This window comes from Alexandromys fortis, unplaced genomic scaffold (assembly GCF_014885135.2).
Source record: "Alexandromys fortis isolate MF-2015 unplaced genomic scaffold, M_Fortis_MF-2015_v1.1 scaffold_12, whole genome shotgun sequence".
In the NCBI taxonomy this organism is placed as follows: Eukaryota; Metazoa; Chordata; class Mammalia; order Rodentia; family Cricetidae; genus Alexandromys; species Alexandromys fortis.
Window position 1 is genome coordinate 19,753,939 of NW_026067937.1, and position 18,622 is coordinate 19,772,560.

General features: G+C 47.7%; 2 protein-coding genes and 1 non-coding gene across 10 annotated transcripts in view; 1 reads left to right on the plus strand and 2 right to left on the minus strand.

The window, feature by feature from the left end:
• Nucleotides 1-31: 31 nt before the first annotated feature.
• Nucleotides 32-12,499, minus strand: Arv1 (ARV1 homolog, fatty acid homeostasis modulator). 2 transcript variants are annotated; one of them, XM_050147058.1, is made up of 6 exons: nucleotides 12,333-12,499; nucleotides 9,658-9,777; nucleotides 7,296-7,449; nucleotides 3,849-4,073; nucleotides 3,148-3,292; nucleotides 32-354 (listed from the first exon to the last, which is right to left on the minus strand). In XM_050147058.1, the coding sequence occupies exons 1-5, from the start codon at nucleotides 12,489-12,491 to the stop codon at nucleotides 3,150-3,152; spliced, it is 801 nt and encodes a 266-aa protein (XP_050003015.1). In that variant the 5' UTR covers nucleotides 12,492-12,499; the 3' UTR covers nucleotides 32-354; nucleotides 3,148-3,149. The 2 variants fall into 2 exon arrangements, with proteins under 2 accessions (XP_050003015.1, XP_050003016.1); XM_050147059.1 differs by lacking the exons at nucleotides 32-354; nucleotides 3,148-3,292 and adding an exon at nucleotides 2,450-3,098.
• On the minus strand, nucleotides 8,394-8,521 carry LOC126504727 (small nucleolar RNA SNORA42/SNORA80 family). Its single transcript, XR_007592699.1, has one exon. It is a non-coding gene; the product is annotated as a small nucleolar RNA SNORA42/SNORA80 family (small nucleolar RNA).
• A 151-nt stretch (nucleotides 12,500-12,650) lies between the features above and the next one.
• The window catches only part of Ttc13 (tetratricopeptide repeat domain 13), a 49,985-nt gene continuing 44,013 nt past the window's right edge, over nucleotides 12,651-18,622 (plus strand). For 2 of the 7 annotated variants that reach the window (XM_050147073.1, XM_050147075.1), the window contains exon 1: nucleotides 12,652-12,942. In XM_050147073.1, the coding sequence (XP_050003030.1) occupies nucleotides 12,714-12,942 (229 nt within the window). In that variant the 5' untranslated portion in view covers nucleotides 12,652-12,713. Of the gene's footprint in view, nucleotides 12,943-18,622 lie in introns of all 7 variants that reach the window. The other 5 variants (XM_050147077.1, XM_050147080.1, XM_050147074.1 and 2 more) reach the window with 4 other exon arrangements.

An 18,622-nucleotide genomic window follows, 5' to 3' on the forward strand; every position in this document is an offset into this window, starting at 1 on the left:
CAAAAAACAATTGTAGTTACTGAATCAGAAATGCATAAAAAATTGATTTATTCTGAAAGACTACTTAAGAGAAAAGTGCTTCCGTCAGAAAAACACAAAATACGATTTTTAAGACAGCAATGAAATACTTAGGTTTAAGAACACAAACATGTCAAAGGAATCGAGCTGCGACCTGCCCGTGTGTCACTGCAGGGCTCTTAGCCTGGAGTCTAGGTGGCTCAGATCTTCCTGGGGTGTTTGGGTTTGCTCAGGAATCCCCAGTCTTGACTTCACTCCACTCACAGAAAGTGGCCACCTTGTTTCTCCCGCGCCTTCTCCTTTGAGGTAGCTGTCCCGCCAGAGTGGAGAGTAAAGCTGTGGACAACAGAGAACGACTCTGAAGGGCCGGTTCTGGTCACCATACAAGACCTGCTTCCAGGGCTGCTGGGAACCATGGAAGACACGGGGAGCCCAAAGCAGGGCTCTCCCAGCGTAATTTCAAGGAGACGCAGAGCGAACAAAGTCCACGCTGACACAGCAGGCCGCTGCTCTGCAGTGGGCTCTAAAGGTTTATGAGCTGACTCTCCTGCCTGTAAACCACAGCAGACAACCAGATGCACAAAAGCACCGAGGAAACTCAGCCCTGGGTGGCCGAGGGTAAAACATGGAAGGCAGCTGTGAGATGCCAAGTGGGTAGAGACCCAGCATGGAGTGCGGAGAGGCGTCCCTCCTCAGGGGTGAACAGGGCATTCTGCAGAAGGGTAAACCAGTAGCAGCTGGAGTGTGGACACATGGGATGGACGCACCAAGTGTCAGGCAGCAGGCAGGGCCCAGCACTGGTCAGAGCAGAGGGATCTAGGGCTAGAATTCCAGTGCCAGCAGGGAAGCAGGTCTGAGAAGCAGACCATGAGGGACACAGATACAGTGGCTCCTGTGAAGTCTAGGCCTGTGGACCCAGGGTGTGGAAAGGGGAGGCAAGGAAAGCTGCAGCTTAGGCAGAATGTCCAGAAAAGAGCTGTATACACACGTACACAGAGAAAGGACAGGTCCAGCAGCAACACCTCCAAGACCCAGAAGGATGGAAGATGAACTGTCTCACAGCACAGCAGGAGGCAGGGGTTGTACCACAGGACTTGTGAGGGTCTGAGAGCTCCACATGCAAGATGACATGGACCGAAGCAGGAATGGGCAGGACTATATCCCTGTCATGGGTTCTGCATTTCTTCAATCTAGGATCTTGCTTCCTCAAGTGGAGGAATGGGACCCACAGGTCAGAAGCAGTCCCAAAGGGAGTTGCACACAGCAGAAAACAAGACAAGAGAAGGAAGGAATACCATGGATGACAGAAGAGGGCTTTGCAATGAAAAGCTGAAGGAACCTATAGCTACTGCACTCTCAACACAGGGAGGCAGTGTGGCTGAGAAGTGGGGAGGGTTCGGGTCCTTAGACTGGATAGTTCTCAGAGGCCACTGGGTCCTGCTGAGATCACATGACCAGCGGAGATCACCCATTCAAGAATCTTGAACCTTGTGTAGACACAGGGCCAGGAGGCAGGGTAGAAGGCAGGAAATGTAAGTATTTCGAGGGCCTGGCAGAGACCCACTCAGCGGCTTCCTTCAGGGTTCGTGTGTGGTTGAGAGCTGCAGGACAGTCAGAAGTAGAGGGAATCTGGAGGGGAAGAGACTGGGAGACAGGAGTTAAGGGACGGAAGGAGAGGAGCAGCTAGACAAGGCAGCGGCCAGCTATCACTGGATGGATAGAGTCAAGAGAAGAACACGGGCGCAGCCACCCAGTGCTGGAGAAAGAGCCTGGAGCAGAGGGATGTGAGGGAAGAGGCCATGGGCAGCACCAGCTCAACCACACTACTCTGCTATCTAGTGGTGTTGAAATAGGAGCGGCAGGGCTGCGTCCCCGGCACCTGGCCGCCCGCATGGCTAGTTTATACCCAGAAATAATTACACAGAAACTGTATTCTTTCAAACACTGCCTGGCCCGGATAGGTCCAGTTACTTATTGGCTAGCTCTTACATATTGTTCTAACCCATTTCTAATATTCTGTGTAGTCCATGAGCTGGCTTACCAGAGAGGATCTTAACCTGCGTCTGTCTGGAGTGGGAGCATCATGGCGACTCTTCCTCTAACCTTCTTTCTCCCAGAATTCTCTTCTGTCTACTCCGCCTACCTAATTTTCTGTCCTATGAGGGCCGAGGCAGTTTCTTTATTATTACAAGACCCACCTCCATCATTTCCCCTTTTTCTGTTTAAACAAAAAAAGAAAGGCTTTAACTTTAACATAGTAAAATTACATATAACAAAACAGTTATCAAGTAAGAATTACAGTTACAATATTTATATCTAATTTATCTCTTACCATAACTAAGGAAAACTATAACTATTCATTCTTCAACTCTATCAAAGACTCCAGAAGGATATAATATTACCTAAGCAAATAAGAAATAAACGAAAGAAATAAACGACAGAGACATCTTGCTGCCTGGACAGTCACCCAAAGTTCTTTTGTACCGTTGGGGCATCCATCTTCGGCCTACAGGCCCATAGTTTCCAGCAGACATTTTCATCAAGTAGGGAATTCCAAAGACAGTTCAGTCATTTTCTGCTGTGTCCTGCAGAATGTCTCGCAGACTCTTTCATGAAGCAGGAACCCCAAAAGACCATCTCACCTTTAGGCAAGTTCAGCAGTCCTCTCTCTGCGGGTTCTCTGTGTCCAGTTTATGTAACAGTCCAGGCAAGAGCAGTTTCTTGCCCAAATGACTATCCAACTCCATAAGGATCCTCTTCGATGCCCACCTTCCTCTTGAAGTTTCCCACATCATAGTGGAAAAGGACCATGTCTGACAGGATTTTCGTGGGATCCCATCCCACGGCAGTGTCCAGGCACGACACTGCCGTGTCCTCAACTCCCAGCAGCTACGCATGTGAGATAGGCCTATACTCAGGCATGGGAGAGGTTCACAAGGCCCCATCCCTCGCCAGGATGCACCAGGAGACTTCCCTGGGTGGTACAGATGCCTAGGAAATTGACGTGTTCCTATCAGTGATCCCGATTCCCGGAATTAGACTTGGGTGGAACCATTTCTTTGGTTTGTTGATGGTGCCTCCTGTGGAGTAAGTAGCTATGTTAACTAAGAGACCAGCTGTTTCTAGTACCTTCAGAAGTCCTGAGGCTTGTAGACTGCACAGTCGCTGCCCACATCCCACTCCATCCTCTGGAAGAAGCAGACCATGGCGCTCTCCAGCAGCAAGCCACTCAGCACGGCCAGCAGGGACAGCCTGCGGCTGGTGTTCAGAGTCACTAGGAAACAAAGGCAGCAAGGTGTCCTAGGAACTCCCGAGACACGACAGCAGGGCCTGTGTGCTGCATGGTGCTGAGCTAAGGAACCCACCCTGCCCTACAGGTCCTGAAATGAAGTCTCTGTTTCTAACACCAGTGCCAAGCTCTTCTCAAGCAGAGGCAGAAGCCCATGAAATAAGAGAATAAATCTAGGTGTGGCGGTGCCTGTCTGTAATCCCAGCACTTAGAAGGTTCATATAGGTGGACTGCACTGAGTTTAAGGGCAGCCGGGTCTGGTAACTGTGTGCAGGCACGTTCTCCTCACAGCCCCTTAAAGCCATTCAAGTGGAGGTAACAAAAGGCTGATGCCTGGCCCACGGGAGGGACGATGTGCGTGAATCTGCTCTGAACATGTAGCTAAGGCTGAACTGGATGATCCAAGTGTCTACTGTGTGTCCTCAGGACCAACACGGGTCTGTGGAGAGCTCATGTTCTGAAACTCTGACGCCCCGGGGCCAGGACCTCAGCCTTCCATAACGGCTAGAAGCTGACATGTCTAATGAAAGGGCACACTCACCTCTGATGGCCTGGAAATTCGATGTCAGGACAAACACTTTGATGAGCTTGAGGCACAAGGGTGTGTAGTCGTGCTCCCAGATGACGGCCGGGATGAGCAGGAGCTTCCCATAGCTGGACAGCAGCAGTGCTTTCAGGAGCAGGACGAAGTTGGGCTTCTTCTCTGCTGTCGTGGGCTGCTCTACCCATAGGAATGCAAAAATGCCAGCAAAAAAGGCAGCTTGTTCTGTGGAGCAAATGAGGGAAATAGAGATGTCCCACCCATTCTAACCCCTGGAAAGCAAAGAAAACCTATTTCCAACTCAGCAGATGTCCTAAGAAACACCTTCATAATATTTTCTTACACACGCACACACACAAGCACACATGCACACACAGACACACACAGGCTTTGTGTTAAATCCTGCTGGCATGATTTAAGAAATACACTTCAATAGGTTTTAGTTTCCCTTTTTCTCTTTGGGCTGGGGCTGGGCACTGGTGCCTTGCTACAGTGACACCCCCCCCCCCCCCCCCCCCCCCCCCCCGCCCCCCCCCCCCCCGCCCCCCCCCCCCCCCCCCCCCCCCCCCCCCCCCCCCCCCCCCCCCCCCCCCCCCCCCCCCCGCGCCCCCGCAGTTGGTCTCAAAACTTCTGACCTTACTGCATCTCTAAGTTCTGGGATCAGCCAGGCAGTGGTGGCACACACCTTTAATCTCAGCACTCAGGAGGCAGAGGCAGGTGGATCTCTGTGAATTAGAGGCCAGCCTGGTCTACAGAGCGAGTTCCAGGACATCAAGGACTATACAGAGAAACCCTCTTTCAAAAAACAAAACAAGGGGGTTGGAGAGATGGCTCAGCGGTTAAGAGCATTGCCTGCTCTTCCAAAGGTCCTGAGTTCAATTCTCAGCAACCACATGGTGGCTCACAACCATCTGTAATGAGATCTGGTGCCCTCTTCTAGCCTTCAGGCATACACACAGACAGAATATCGCATACTAAATAAATAAATAAATATTAACAAAAAAACCCAAAACAACAAACAAAAACAAAACAGTTCTGGGATCCAGATGTGAGCCAGCAGTCCTGAGAAGGCTTTCCTTTAAAGCCTGGACTCATGTTGTGTTTTACTCTTGGGTTGGATGAAATGCTTGAGCTTTCTTTTCTAAGGTTTATTTTACTTTTAATTATCTGTGCGTGTCTATGTGTGGGTATATATGTGCCAGTGTCTGTGGAGGCCACCTGAAGTTGGGTTACAGGTAGCTGTGAGACACCCTCTATGGGTGCTGGAAACCAAACTCTGGTCCTCTGCCAGACCTGCACAAGCTCTGAGCCACCGAGCTCTCTCTCCAGTCCCCTCAAGTATTTTTTCAGTATTACTATCTCTAAGATATACATGTTAATAAATCCTGTATATTTCAAGTTTTAATTTAACAGACAATAAACATTCACATTAAGTTTTCGTTTTTCTTTGAAGACAGAGTTCTCTGTGAAACAATTCTGGTTATCCTGAAACTCGCTCTGTAGACCGGGTTGGCCCCAAACTCATAGAGATCCACCTGCCTCTGCCTCACGGCGTGCTCCACCACCGCCCAGCTTTCACATTAAATTTTAAAGTTGCAATGGAATCCAAATTATATCTTAATTACAGACCAAATATGTATTATGATTATTAAAACAGTCATAAATCCAAGTAAAGAAACCACAACCCACCCTGGATTCTAACCTGCAAAGGAGAGAACATCAGTGTTTTGTGTTTTTCACTGATGCCCTCCAGTCCACTACATGCACACAGAATAGTTTTTATACAAGGCAGTGATGCTGGACGGTGAGTGACCCCAGTCTAACCGAGACACGTGCTCAGACTGGACTGTACGCCCAGCTGTATGCAATCCTTCATTTAGCTATCAGACAAATGTCTACCGAGCAGTCATGACAGGCCAAACACTCATTGGGTTTAATGTAAGTAGGCGAAGGCAAATCAGTTAATAATAATAATAACCACAGCACGTGTGTTAGATGGGATAGTGTGCACAGCGCAGATCAGTAGTAAATAGGGCTACCAGGAAGACGTGTTATCAGGATAAGTGTCACCAAGATGAGATTGAAGCCAAGACCTCAGAGATATGAGGAAGTCAGACATGGGGACATCATGGACACGTGCTGGAGACTCACTGAATGTGCCAAAAGCAGCTGGGTTAGAGTGGGCTGGAGTGCTGGCAGAAGGTGCAGTGAGATCCATGGGAGGAAGGGGCTGGTCCAACTGTGAAGACTGCCAGTATACAGAAAGCAGGGAAGAGCTACCTATGTGGGCTCTAGGCTTATCAGAAAGGGAACATTTTGTATGAAGAGACCTTGCGGTATAGCATCAGGTCTGAGCCATTTATTCTAACTTGTAGAAAGTCCCAGCCGGATCTGGAGGCAATGGGAAGCAGGTGTAGAACTACTCTGAAGGTAGAATAAATGAGGCTTTCAACGACTAAACAGAGCTCCAAAGAAAGAAGTTTCAGGCTGGACCCCAAGGCCTTTGATCTTGACAACCTGCAGTGGGAGGCTGTGGGCAGAGGCAGAGTAAGACCAGGCTTAGAGATGGCAACTTACTAGCTGTCCAGCAGGGCTGGTAAGAAGCAGGCAGACACAGAGTCCAGAGTCAGGAGAAAGGTCTAGGTCAGACGTGGATACCTACCTGGGAGTTCTGAGCAGATCCACGAGATGCAAGGGAGGGCAGGGATGATGGCAGACAGAGAGGACAAAAGAGGGCAGATGGTCTAGAATAAGATGTGGAAGGTACCACACTCAGAGACTTCCTGAAACAGTGAAATCAGCTGAAGGGCTATTTTGAATTTATTTTTAAGATGGAATCTTACTGTGTTGCCCAGACTGGCCTCAAAGCTTCTGGGTTCTAGCAACTCTTCTGCCTTAGCCCCTAGAGTAGCTGGGAGCACAGGTGCCTGCCACAGCCTGGCCTAAGCCAGAGGCCTCTGAGGCAGAGAAGGATGAAAACTAAAATGTTGTCACAGACAGGAACTCAGTGCAATTTGGACCTTGGCAAGAAAGCCAGGATTTCAATTTCAATGAGATGCTTCCCACACACAGGTAAGTTTGGGGGTTGTTTGATTCCTTGGATATAGTCCCACAAGCAGCAAACTTACTGCCAGACATCTGCATGAAGCAGTTAGCCTAATGCACTGGGAAACAGCAGGCAGTTATTAATGTGTCCTCAGTGAGAGGACCTGACGTAATCTTCAAGAACTTAAAAACAGTTTAGAGTATTTCACAAAATGTCCTAGTTTGATCAGCACACTGTTATTATCTCTCTACCAAATTTTTAAGACAAAGTAAGCAGGTGATTCAGATTCCCCGAGGAGGTTAATCAGAGCTGAAGATGTGGTCTCCAGTCCTGCACTAACTGTCTTACCGTGTGTCTTAGCTTCACTCAGAGCAATGAGCTGCTGGTTAGCACTCGCTTACCGAAAGAAGCAATCACAAACATCCTGTAGAAATCCCACTCCTTGGCATAGCGGATCAAGTCATCGGGGGCTGTGCTCTGGCTTGAGTCTTGCAGCTGCCACCACCTCAGGTATGCTTCACAAAGCAAACAAAACATGCAGAGTTTCCCATGGATCTGACAGTCAAAGACAGTGTCCTCGGGTCAGGTAAAGCATTCGGCTGACTGCACGCCGACAGGCACACTGCAGGTAAGCAGCTGTAGGGCTTATTCTCCTTTCTGAGATTAGTCTTGCTGTGTAGCCAAGGCTGGTCTGACATTTCAGAGAGCCCTCCTGCCTCAGCCTTCCGAGTGCTAAGACTATACATGTGCGCACGTTCACTCAGTAGTTGTACCAAGAATGCCCCATGTGGATTTTCCAGTGTTATTAACTGGTTAATTGCATTAGTTACGTAAGTCAGAAGTTCTTAACTAGCAGTGTCTATTGGAACCTCACAAGGAATTCCAAACTTGACCATCAGAGACCCAGTCTGGGGTCAGCTTTTTAGGAGTAAGACGTGGATAGACGAATTTTGCTGAATTCCTGGGGAGACCCTATGTGCATTCCTATAGGGATATGGCTTTTAACAGTCAGCTTTCATCCGCACACAGCCAAATACAACATATACGTGGCTGACACCGGTGGAAAAGTCACAAGAGAATCAATCTAATCGAAAGCTTTTTTTGTTTGTTTGTTTTTCCAAGGCAAGATTCTCTGTGTAGTCCTGGCTTTCCTGAAACTCACTGTGTAGACCAGGATGGCCTTGAATCCACCTGCCTCTGTCTTGAGTGTTGGAATTAAAGGTGTGCATCACCATGCCCAGCTAATCTAAAGATTTGAGAACACCACATAACTATTAGTCTGAACAGGAATTAAAACACACACACACACACACACACACACACACACACACACACACACACAAACAACAAAGCCTTTGGGCTGAATGAGTATTAGGAAAGAGAAAAATACATATGGTAGAAATGGGTTGGAACCTCTTAAGGTGCTAACATTTTTACTGAATTAGAAAACACTGCGTGGTAAGAATGGGCCTTTCTCTCTTTTTTTTTTTCCCCCTTCTTACTGTGCGACCCACTCCAGTGCCAGTAGCCTACAGGCAGAGGCCAGGCAATGGTTCGGGGCCGCAGCTTGCTCTAGCATGGGACACTATGATGAATGGGCCTTTCTCAACCTGATGATCTTTCCTGCAAACAGCTTTCTCCAGTAAGTTACCATGGGTACGAGAAAGCACATGGGAATCTGAGCTGAACAAGTCCCAGGGCCTGAGGCTCCTCAGCTGGCACACAGGTCCTCTGGTTGCACTCTAGAAGCATCTGGGAAGGGGTGTAGGCCATCCACAAAGATGTTGGGGAGTGTTACTTCAAGATGTGTTACTTTTGTTTATGTTGCATTTGTTTAACTCTGTGAGGCTGTGTTACTGTGCCTGTCTACAACACCTGATGGGCTAATAAGGAGCTGATTGGCCAATAGCGAGGTAGGAGAGAGGAAAAGGAGGGGCTAGCAAGCAAAGAGGATAAATATGAGAAATTTGGGAGAAAAGGATCTGACAACTAGAGAGGAAGGAGAAGGAATTCAGAGGCCAGCCACACAGCTACAGTCAGACATGAAGTAAGAAGACAAGAAAAGGTATACAGGAATAGAGAAAGAAAAAAGACCCAAGGCCAAAGAGAGATGGAATAATTTAAGTTAAAAGCTGGCAAGAAAGAAGCCAAGCTAAGGCCGGGCATTCATAACTAAGAATAAGACTCCATGTGTGATATATCTGGGAGCTGGGCCCCCCAAAAAGTGAAAAGACTAAAGAGCCAAAAGAGAAAAACATCACACAACACAAAGATGCTGAGCTGGCCTGTGGAGGTCTCTTGCACCCCACCCAGGAATTTTCAGTGTGTAAGCAAGCTTGAAAAATCAACACTCTGGTCACTTTAAAGGCCTTGTTTGAGCTGGAGAGATGGCTCAGTGGTTAAGAGCACTGACTGCTCTTCCAGAAGTCCTGAGTTCAGTTCCCAGCACCCACAAGGTGGCTCCCAGCCATCTGTAGTGGGGTCTAATGCCCTCTTCTGGCCTGCAGGCACACATGCAGCTAGAGCACTCATCACATATAAATATCTTTTTTTTTTTTTTAAAAGACCCTGATTATTTGAGGGGCAGACTACTGTGCTGTCTACTTCTACCCAAACCTAGTGGTGTCACATTAAGCAAATAAGAACATATGCCCAATTAAATTTGAATTTTAGATTCACAGCAAATAATCTGTCTTAAGTATATTCCATGCAATAATTGAGATAGACTGAATGCTAATAAAAATTTAAACTACCACAACTTACATTTATTTTAGTGTTGAAAAGAATATGCCTATAGGCCTGAGCTTTGCACAAAATGGCATTAATCAAGATAATAACAGGATCATACTCAATGTATTTGTCTACTGGCTTCTGGCAAGATTTCTGAAAAAGAAAACAAAGTAATATCAGAGCAAATAAATTAATACATTCTAAAATTTTAAAGAACTTAAAAGTCCATTTCCGACTTCCCCAATGACAAGTGTATAAGCATCTATTTAAAATCCTGTTTAAAAATGCTCACCCATGTAAGAAGTGGCTTCACAATGACAAAATATTAGCTTTTAGCTAAAATAGTAATATTTTAAATTTATATTCAAGAATCCAAAAAGAAAGCCAGATGTGGTAACACATAGCTGTAACCCCAGCATTAAGGACACAGAGGCAGGAGGAGCCCGAGTCTGAGGTCAGCATGCACTGACTAGGGAGATCCTGCCTCAAGACCAAAACAAAACAGAAAATAATATCAGAAAAGAATTTGATTTAAAGACCCACGGCAGGCACAAAGTATTTCAGAAGACTCTTTCAATTCCACTTTTGGTTTGTATGATTTTGTAAAAAGCAAATTACCGACACACTGGCTGACAGGCTGTGGTATAGACTGTGGCTCAGAATTTGGAGGAAGGTGTTCAACAAAGTTCCTATCTCTAGCTTCTGAGCCACAGATGGATCAAGATCAATCAGGGCACAATGTCCGCGACCCAAAGCCTGGAATTTTCTCCAATGAGATCAAGAACCTGGGAAACACACACACACACACTTTCTCTCTCTCCTACCACAGAGACAGTGGAGAGTACTGTGCTGTGCATGAACTCGGGTTGTACAGCCTGGGCCTATGTCACACAAATCAAGACTCCCTCAGCTTCCAAAGAGGACATTCTGAAAGGCTGACAGGATAAGAGTTCTCTTATTTCAGTTTCTACTGAAATAATAATAACAGGCACACAAATATACCAGGATCACCTTTTAGTTACATCAAAACCTAGAAGGAAAGCCAAGTGCATTGGAGGGCTGTCACCCTGTACTTCAACACAATAAAACAGATTCTCTACTTAACTCACGCCATTGTAAGAAATAACATGTTTTCCCAGGTACCAGGTCAAACAGTAGTTGTGCTACTCCCTCAAATGTGAGTCTATCTGTCAAAATGGAGGCACAGAGGTTCATATTTTTTTAGATTACCTGAGCAAAGACTGAGTTAAAGATTAACCACAAACTCAGGACAAAAGCTCTTTCCCAGATCCCCCTTCCTTTGCCTGTCTCCTCCCCTCACATGAGGCTCAAGCCCAGAGATGCAACATTATTGTTTAAAAAAAAACTGTTAAGGTGGTAAGTCCCTTTCTAAATCCCACTTTCAGAAAGCACCCCAAACTTAGATTAGGAGTCAGATAATTTTTGGAAGCAGGAGGGGAAAGCCGGAATCAGGACACACAGCTCCTATTCCTTCGGTATCCTGTGTTAGGCTCATGCCCATGCAGTGATATTAGGAAATCACAAGAGCTCTCTCCATCTCAGAGCTTCATGGGCCCCAAGAATTAATTACCTGGCCTCACTATTTTCGCCCCTCAGGGTTAGAAGGGGAAGAAAGCAAGCCACCATGCCATCTGAAGGATGCTGGTGACCTGAAACCAAAGAGGTTACTTCTAGTACCAGGTGATATGCTGTGTGCTGTCCAGCCTCCTTCACAGCACCCCACAGATAGGAACCTCGCTTCAGTCAGCTGATCTCCAACACTGGGACTGCTTGCCATCCCCTCAGCGCCCCCTCTACTCTTTCCTCTTGCCTTCGGTTTGAACAGAAGAAGGAAACACCACACACACACACACACACACACACACACACACACACACAGGGCAGAACAACTATCTGGAAGTTTACTACTTTTAGTAAAAAACAGAAAAACTTGAGGTAGGGTTTCTAAGCCAGACTGTCCTCAAAATCATTGTGTAGGGGACAGGAGAAATGGCCCAGTGGTTAGGAACACTTATTGTGCTGTTCTGGCAGGGACCTTGGGTTCAGCTACCAACAGAAACACACGCACACACCCGCAAACAGCTTTGAACTTCAGGTCCTTCTGTCTCCACCTCCCAAATGCAGGATTACAGGTGTGCACCCCCATGCCTCATGGGTCCATGTAGTGGAGCTGGAATCTAAGATTTCACGCACTTGGGCCAAGCAAGCACCCTACCAACTGAGCAACATCCCTGGCGGTAGGGAATGGTTTCTATTTTGGTTAAATTGTTCCATTCGGTACATTTACTATTTCATTGACAAGTACCCTGAGAAGACACAGGAGAAATCTCTAGAGCACCAGTCCTGAAACACTGGTTCCACCTCCTCAGGCTCAACATGAGAATGAAAAGCTTCCCGCTACAGGGCCTACTTTTACCCTAGGGAATCACATCTCTCTCCATTCATTCGAGACAGGGTCTCTCAGGGTAACCCAGGCTGGCGTCGAGTTCGCGATCTACCTCCTGCCAGGCATGCGAGCGGAATGCTGGAGTCGCAGAAATGCGTTAGCACTCCCGGGGGTCATAAGTCTAGTTAACGTCCTCGTGAACCCCCTGCTTTCTCTTTCCCACCATCATACGCGCCTCGCCCCCAACCACCGGGCGTTAGGGTTCGCCTCCCTGGCCGCGCCCCGCCCCCGGCGCGCTCACGCAGATGGTTATCTTGAGTACGCCGTGGCTGTAGTCTCGGTACAGCTCCCGGGCCTCCCGGTTGCACTCGATACAACGGTACAGGCAAGGGGAGGCAGCCGTCGCCGCGCCCTCGGTGCCCTTCCCGGACCGCGTCCCTCTACGCCCGCCCGTCCCCATGCCTTCAATACAGCCTCTACTTCCGGTCTCTGGCGGAAGTCACCTTCACTAGACCTGGAAAGGCGCGCGCAGGGGCTTCCTGGGACTTGTAGTGCGGATGCTGGCTGCGTGCTTGAGGCTGAGAGGACGCGGACTACGACTCCCGGGGGGTACTGCGGTCGCGCGCCGCGCCCACCTGCCCGCGGCTGGCAGAGCGCGGCCGCGCCTGCGCCGTGCAGGAAGATGGCACCTGCCGGCCGCGGTTGCGGCTGCTGGGGCGGCTCGGGCGCCGGGGTGGTGCTGTGGCTGCTGCTGTTGCTGCTGGGGGCGCTGGCCTGCGCGCGGGCCACCGAGCACTATTCTCCGCTGTCCTTGCTGAAGCAGGAGCTTCAGCACCGGCAGCAGCAGGAGGCCCCGGCGGGCGGCGGCTGCCCGCAGTCGGGGGACTGGGCGGACCAGTACCCGGAGTGCGGTGAGTGGGCCGGGCTGCCCTCTCCCCGCGGCCGCCCCTGCCCAGCGTGGAAGAACCTGGGAGGTGGAGAGAGCGGGGATGGGCTCAGGCGGGCGATGGGGACGCGGAGCCGTGCTGGCATGGGCCAGGAAGTCCGACTTCCTTTCTGCCTGCCTGGGTGGGTGTCTCGGGCTCAGTCCTCACCCCAGGAATCCAACCCTGAGAGGTACAAGCCATTTGGGTCTGCAGGGTGACATCAGCACTGGCCTGTGCCACTCAGATGTACCTCCGAGGGTGGCGCCTCAGATCTGGATCCTGGGTACTTTGCAGCCACTCGGGCTCATTCATTGAAGTAAAGCGCTGTAGACCTGTAGAATAAATCATGGAAGACAACGCTGGGCAAAATACACATACTCGTTTTCCGTCTTGAGTTGTACACTGGGCATTTTTTTTTTTACCCGTCAGTACCCTCCTCACCATCCTTTCCCCTCTGTGCATTACCCTACTAGCACCTGGCTTTTAAGACTCCCCTCTGGTTAGCACCTTATGCCTGCCCAATCACTACCCAATGTCTTGGCTGAGATGAAATCTCAAGATGAGCCCAATCTGATTTTCTTTAACTACCATCTGGCTTGGATAAAGTCTCAGTTACCGACAGCGACTTATTGTGACTTTTTTGTGGTCTGCCGTGTCTGCCAACAGCATGGTTGGTGTGAACTTAGTGAAACGAATGGCCCTTGTAAGTGTCACCTCTGAGTCTGAGCAAAGGAGTTACCACTCTGCGAATTTGTCTGTAAATCGGAGATCCTGTTTACTTGAATGCGAGGTTTTATTTTCCTCATTTAGCCTTGTTAGTTTGGTGGGTTAATTGACCATGAAAGCAGTAGTCACCCTGTTGGATGGCAGCTCCTTATCTCAGAAGGGAAAACTGAGGCATGAAAGAAAGAAACTAGTTCCAAAGCCTCGGCTGTAGAAGAATAAAGAATACTGCTGCAGGCGGCTGTTGCTTTGCATTTTCTGTTTTTGAGAAAGGGTCTCTCTGTAGCTCAGGCTGGCTTTGGACTTACATTTACTATGATCCCTCTGCTTTAGCCCCGCCAATGCTGGGATCACAAGTGTGAGCTACCATACTCAACTTTGCAGACAGGTTTTTGTCTTAACTGCCAAGTGGTTGTAGGAAATGTCTCTTAATCTGTTTCTCTTGATCCTGTACAATTATATGGAAATTGAACCCTGTGATGTCTCCTTAGGTACCTGTCTTAGACTCGGGACAAATTCAGAACAAGCAACTAGGGCTGCAGAGATGGCTCAGAGGTTAACAGCTCTGGCTGCTGTTTCAGAGGTCCTGAGTTCAATTCCCAGCAACCACATGGTGGCTCACAACCATCTGTAATGAGATCTGGTGCCCTCTTCTGACATACAGGCATACATGCAGGCAGAACATTGTATACATAATAAATAAATAATTCTTTTTTTTTTTTTTTTGGTTTTTCGAGACAGGGTTTCTCTGTGGCTTTGGAGCCTGTCCTGGAACTAGCTCTGTAGACCAGGCTGGTCTCGAACTCACAGAGATCCACCTGCCTCTGCCTCCCTAGTGCTGGGATTAAAGGCGTGCGCCACCATCGCCTGAATAAATAATTCTTAAAAAAAAAAAAAAAAAAAGAACAAGCAATTAAGCCTGTCATAGCCTACTTCAGTACCACCAACACAATGACCCACGTAATGACCTACTCTTGATGATGTCCAAACTGATCAGGTCTCTGAACTCCTTCAGGTCTGACCTCACCATGAGGGCACTTTTGCTCTTACCATGGTCACTTAACTGCCTGCCACATCAAGCCAGACTCTAGACTTGGGGTCTAGACTTGGGGCAAAGAGCAGTGTGACTGTCCCTCAGAGTTGTTCTCAGATTCAGGTTGCTGAGGTGCTGCCTGCTTGGTGTGTGTCTTTAGCTGGTGAGCCGTCTCGTAGTTGTCCTCTTACGGCCGAGCCTCCAGCGGTGGAAGGTGCACAGGCCTCTAGTGTGAGCCTCGTAGCCTGGAGGTGTCTGTCAGCGACTGGCTGGCCTACCAGGTCCCAGGGAATCTACATCCTCAGACCTACAAGCACGCTATGTGTCTCTGCCCTGGGTTTACGTGTTTCCCAGCTTAAAGTGATATTTTGGCTTCCGGTACATTTTTATGTTTCTTACTGAAAATAATTTATAATATTTATGATCTTATTTTCCCATGAAAAAATAACATTAAAAAATGTATGTCTTTATGTCTTTGTTGGGGTGGGGGTGGTATCTGTGGATGGATATTCACTGAGGTCAAAAGGGGGCACCAAATCCCCTGAAGCTGGAGTTACAGGTGGTTGTGAGTGCTGGGAACCAACGTGGATCTTAACCACTGGGCCATCTTCAGCCCTGAGAAAACAATCTTACTCTTTGAAAAGAGAAGAAACCATCTGGTGTATTATTTGTTTCTGCTTTTTGTTTCTTTTTCTGCTTTGTTTTGCATGTGACTTGGTACACTAATTTAAGCTAGCCTGGGGTGGAATTCAGTGTGTAGCTCAGACTGTCCTTGCGTTTGTGACTGTCCGTGCTGAGAATAAAAGCATGAGCCATCAAACCTGAACATTTTATTTTTAAAATAAAAGTTAAGCCGGAAGTTGGTGGCTTATGCCTTTAATCCCAGTACTCGGGAGGCAGAGACAGGTGGATTTCTGTGAATTTAAGGCCAGCCTGGGCTACATCGTGAGTTCCAGGACAATAGCACTGTTCCACAGAGAAACCCTGTCTCAGAAAATAAATAAATAAAAAGTTAAAACTTTTTCTTATTCCTATGGCCCTGTTTTTAATTTATAGTTGTGGGAGGTAATACTGAATGAAGCCTTTCCCCAAGTCTCTTCCCTGTGTGTTACATAAATCTCTGTGCCTTTGGTTGACACTGCACTAAGTAGTGTTTATTGCCCTTTTACCCAAGAGGAAACTGAGGCCGAAAAACCCAAGCAAGGTTACCCTGCAAGGAGTAGAGCCCAGATTTGGTATTAATTTGATTTTGGAATATAGACTCAATAGTTTCTTACATATTAGTATAATTTCTATAAGTCTTATGCCTTCAGCTTGTTGAAAGTTGTGTTTTTTGTTTGTTTTTGTTTTTTGAAACAGGGTTTCTCTGTATGGCCCTGGCTGTTCAGGAACTCGCTCTGTAGACCAGGCTGGCCTCGAACTCAGAGATCTGCCTTCCCCTGCCTCCCAAATGCTGGGATTAAAGGCTTACGCCACCATCACCCAACTTGAAACCTGTATTTTAAAATAACACCTAGGATTTCAGATTTTGCCTGTGTGTTGGAATGCTTCACTGATCCACCGGAAGACTGTGTGTGTGTGTGTGTGTGTGTGTGTGTGTGTGTGTGTGTGTGTACCAGTGTGTACCAGGCATTGCTGAACGTGCTGGGCCTTAACGACCTGACTGAGTCCCTTGTGGGGAGTTGATAAGGAACACAGAGCGTAGACTCAGAGACACCAGCCTGGAGGAAGGAAGCTGAGCGGTGGGAAGGAGTGGGGTCCCACATAGGTGCTGTTGTGCAGGCAGCCAGGCAGGATCTGGTGCTGACAGCGAGCTCTGGAGGGGGTAACCTTGAGCACAACCTAGATATGGCTCCACCTGACTCCTCTGTTTGATGGGTCCAGTAAATTAGGTTCTCTCAGTTAACACTTGCCCACTAACTGAAGAATTCGGGTTTCCTGCTTTTCCCACAAGCCTCTGTTGTGTGTCACTCAAATGAAGCATTTGGTTAGTGCTAATGACCTCTCAGTTCTTTATAGCCACCCGAAGCTACATTTTAGTAACCCACATGCATTTCTACTAATTTGCAGAATGCTCTTGGTTCCCTTTCTTTGCAGTAAGTGGACTGATGAGCTAAGGTGAGGCTCCCCCCCCCTCCACGCCCCTTTTCTTTTGAGACAGCAAGTCACACATCCCAAGCTGGTCTTCAGCGCTCTGGACGGCAGAGTATGACTTTGAACTCCTGATCCTTCTTCCTCTGCTTCCCAAAATGCTAGGATTACAGCTATGTGCCACCACACCGGGTGGGGTTTTTTTGTGTTTTTGTTTTGTTTTGCAGTGGTGGGCTTTGTGCTGGCAAGCACTTTACCAGCTGAGCCACCTCTCAACCCTTATGTGAAGTTTTTAAGTGTCAGGCTGGTTGTTTCTAGGTGACAGTCTTGTACTTGATGTCTGATTTCAAAGAGGTACCTCCATCTGATGGATTGGTGACTTTAGCACGATCCCCATTGAATACTGCACTCTGAATGATAGCTTGTATCCTTAAGTATGGTAAGCTTGTTGGGATAAATAATCCCAGAATTGAGCCAGTGAGATAGCCCACTGGGTAAAAGTACTTGCTGTCAAGCTGGGCTTGAGTTCAGTCTCAGGAACCATATGATGGAAGGAGAGAACTGGCACCTTTAGTTGACCTCTGACCTCCATATGAACACATAGTACACACTTACCCACATATACTCACTAATGATTGTTTTAAAAAATTTCAGCCTTAGAATTGAGGTTATTTTTCCATAGTTTTTTTTTTTTTTTTTTTTTTTTTTTTTTTTTTTTTTTTTTTTTTTTTTTTTNTTTTTTTTGTGTCCATCTATCTAACTTGGGAGCTGCTTGCCCGGAGAGTAAGAAGTAGCCACGAGCCCAGCCCTGTAGTTCTGGTAGAGTCAGCAAGGCCTCGCTTGCCGATATCGTGTGTCTTTCTTGGGTGGGACTCCTTACAGGAACTTGATCTTGCTCACTATGCCGAGGTGTGGGGAGAATTAATGAAAGGAAGCGTGGGAAAAGACAGCTTCCTCTTTTTGTTCTTAGAGGAAGTTGAAAACCAAGTTTTGTGCTCTGTGAACAGCTGTGCAAGCCCTTGCTGCCGGTGTGCTGGGTGTGTGTGGGAGGGGGGTGTGCTTCCTCAGAACCGAGTGTCAGTATATGGTTGCACCTGTTTTCGGAGCATGTCATCATCATAATAGGCCTGTATCTGGCCAGAAAAAGGTGCTGCTTACTGCGTGTCTAGGGACAGGCCACTGTGGTATTGCCCTGGCAACAGCATCCTTCAGCTAGTCCTTTGATTTAACTAGAAATGGCCTTGATTACTTTGAGATGGTCTTGGCAGACACAGTTCCTTTCCAGGTGTGTCATAAATTGTTACTTTTTCTTCTTTTTTGAGAAAGGGTCTCACTATGTAACCCAGGCTGACCTAGAACACAGAGATCCACCTGCCTCTTCCTCCCAAGTGCTGGGATTAAAGGCATGTACCCATGCCCTGCTATAAATTGTATTTCTTTTTAGGTGGTCCAGGAACCACCAGACTCATGAATGAACACCGATTTTGCATCTGTGTGGGCAAAGGACCCAGCCCGTTTAACCTGCAGGAAATAAGACAAATCCAGGCAATTCTGTGCTTTCAAGAAGCCCTCTGTCAGGTGTTTGGGCCAGCCCTGGGTGAATCTCCCTTGTAGTACGCTGCCATCCCAGGCTTTCCTTGTCTTGAGAGACAGTCGGTTTTTACTAAAACTTGACATATGCAGAAAATGCACCCGACACTGTTAAGCTCATGGTTTTTACCAGTGGATCTCTCTGTGTGACCAGAAAGGATCCAGTCGGTTTGCTGTAATGGTTGGTGAAGCTTTGATATGTGATGACATCACGTTTGAATGACATTT

Excerpts from the sequence above, each read along its gene's own strand:
- Arv1 (XM_050147058.1), bottom strand. The coding sequence starts at position 12,491 with ATGGGGACGGGCGGGCGTAGAGGGACGCGGTCCGGGAAGGGCACCGAG. Across the intron at positions 9,778-12,332 it reads TACTCAAGATAACCATCTGC|AAATCTTGCCAGAAGCCAGT; the intron begins GTGAGCGCGCCG and ends TTTCTTTTTCAG. Across the intron at positions 4,074-7,295 it reads GTTTGTGATTGCTTCTTTCG|AACAAGCTGCCTTTTTTGCT; the intron begins GTAAGCGAGTGC and ends TTTGCTCCACAG.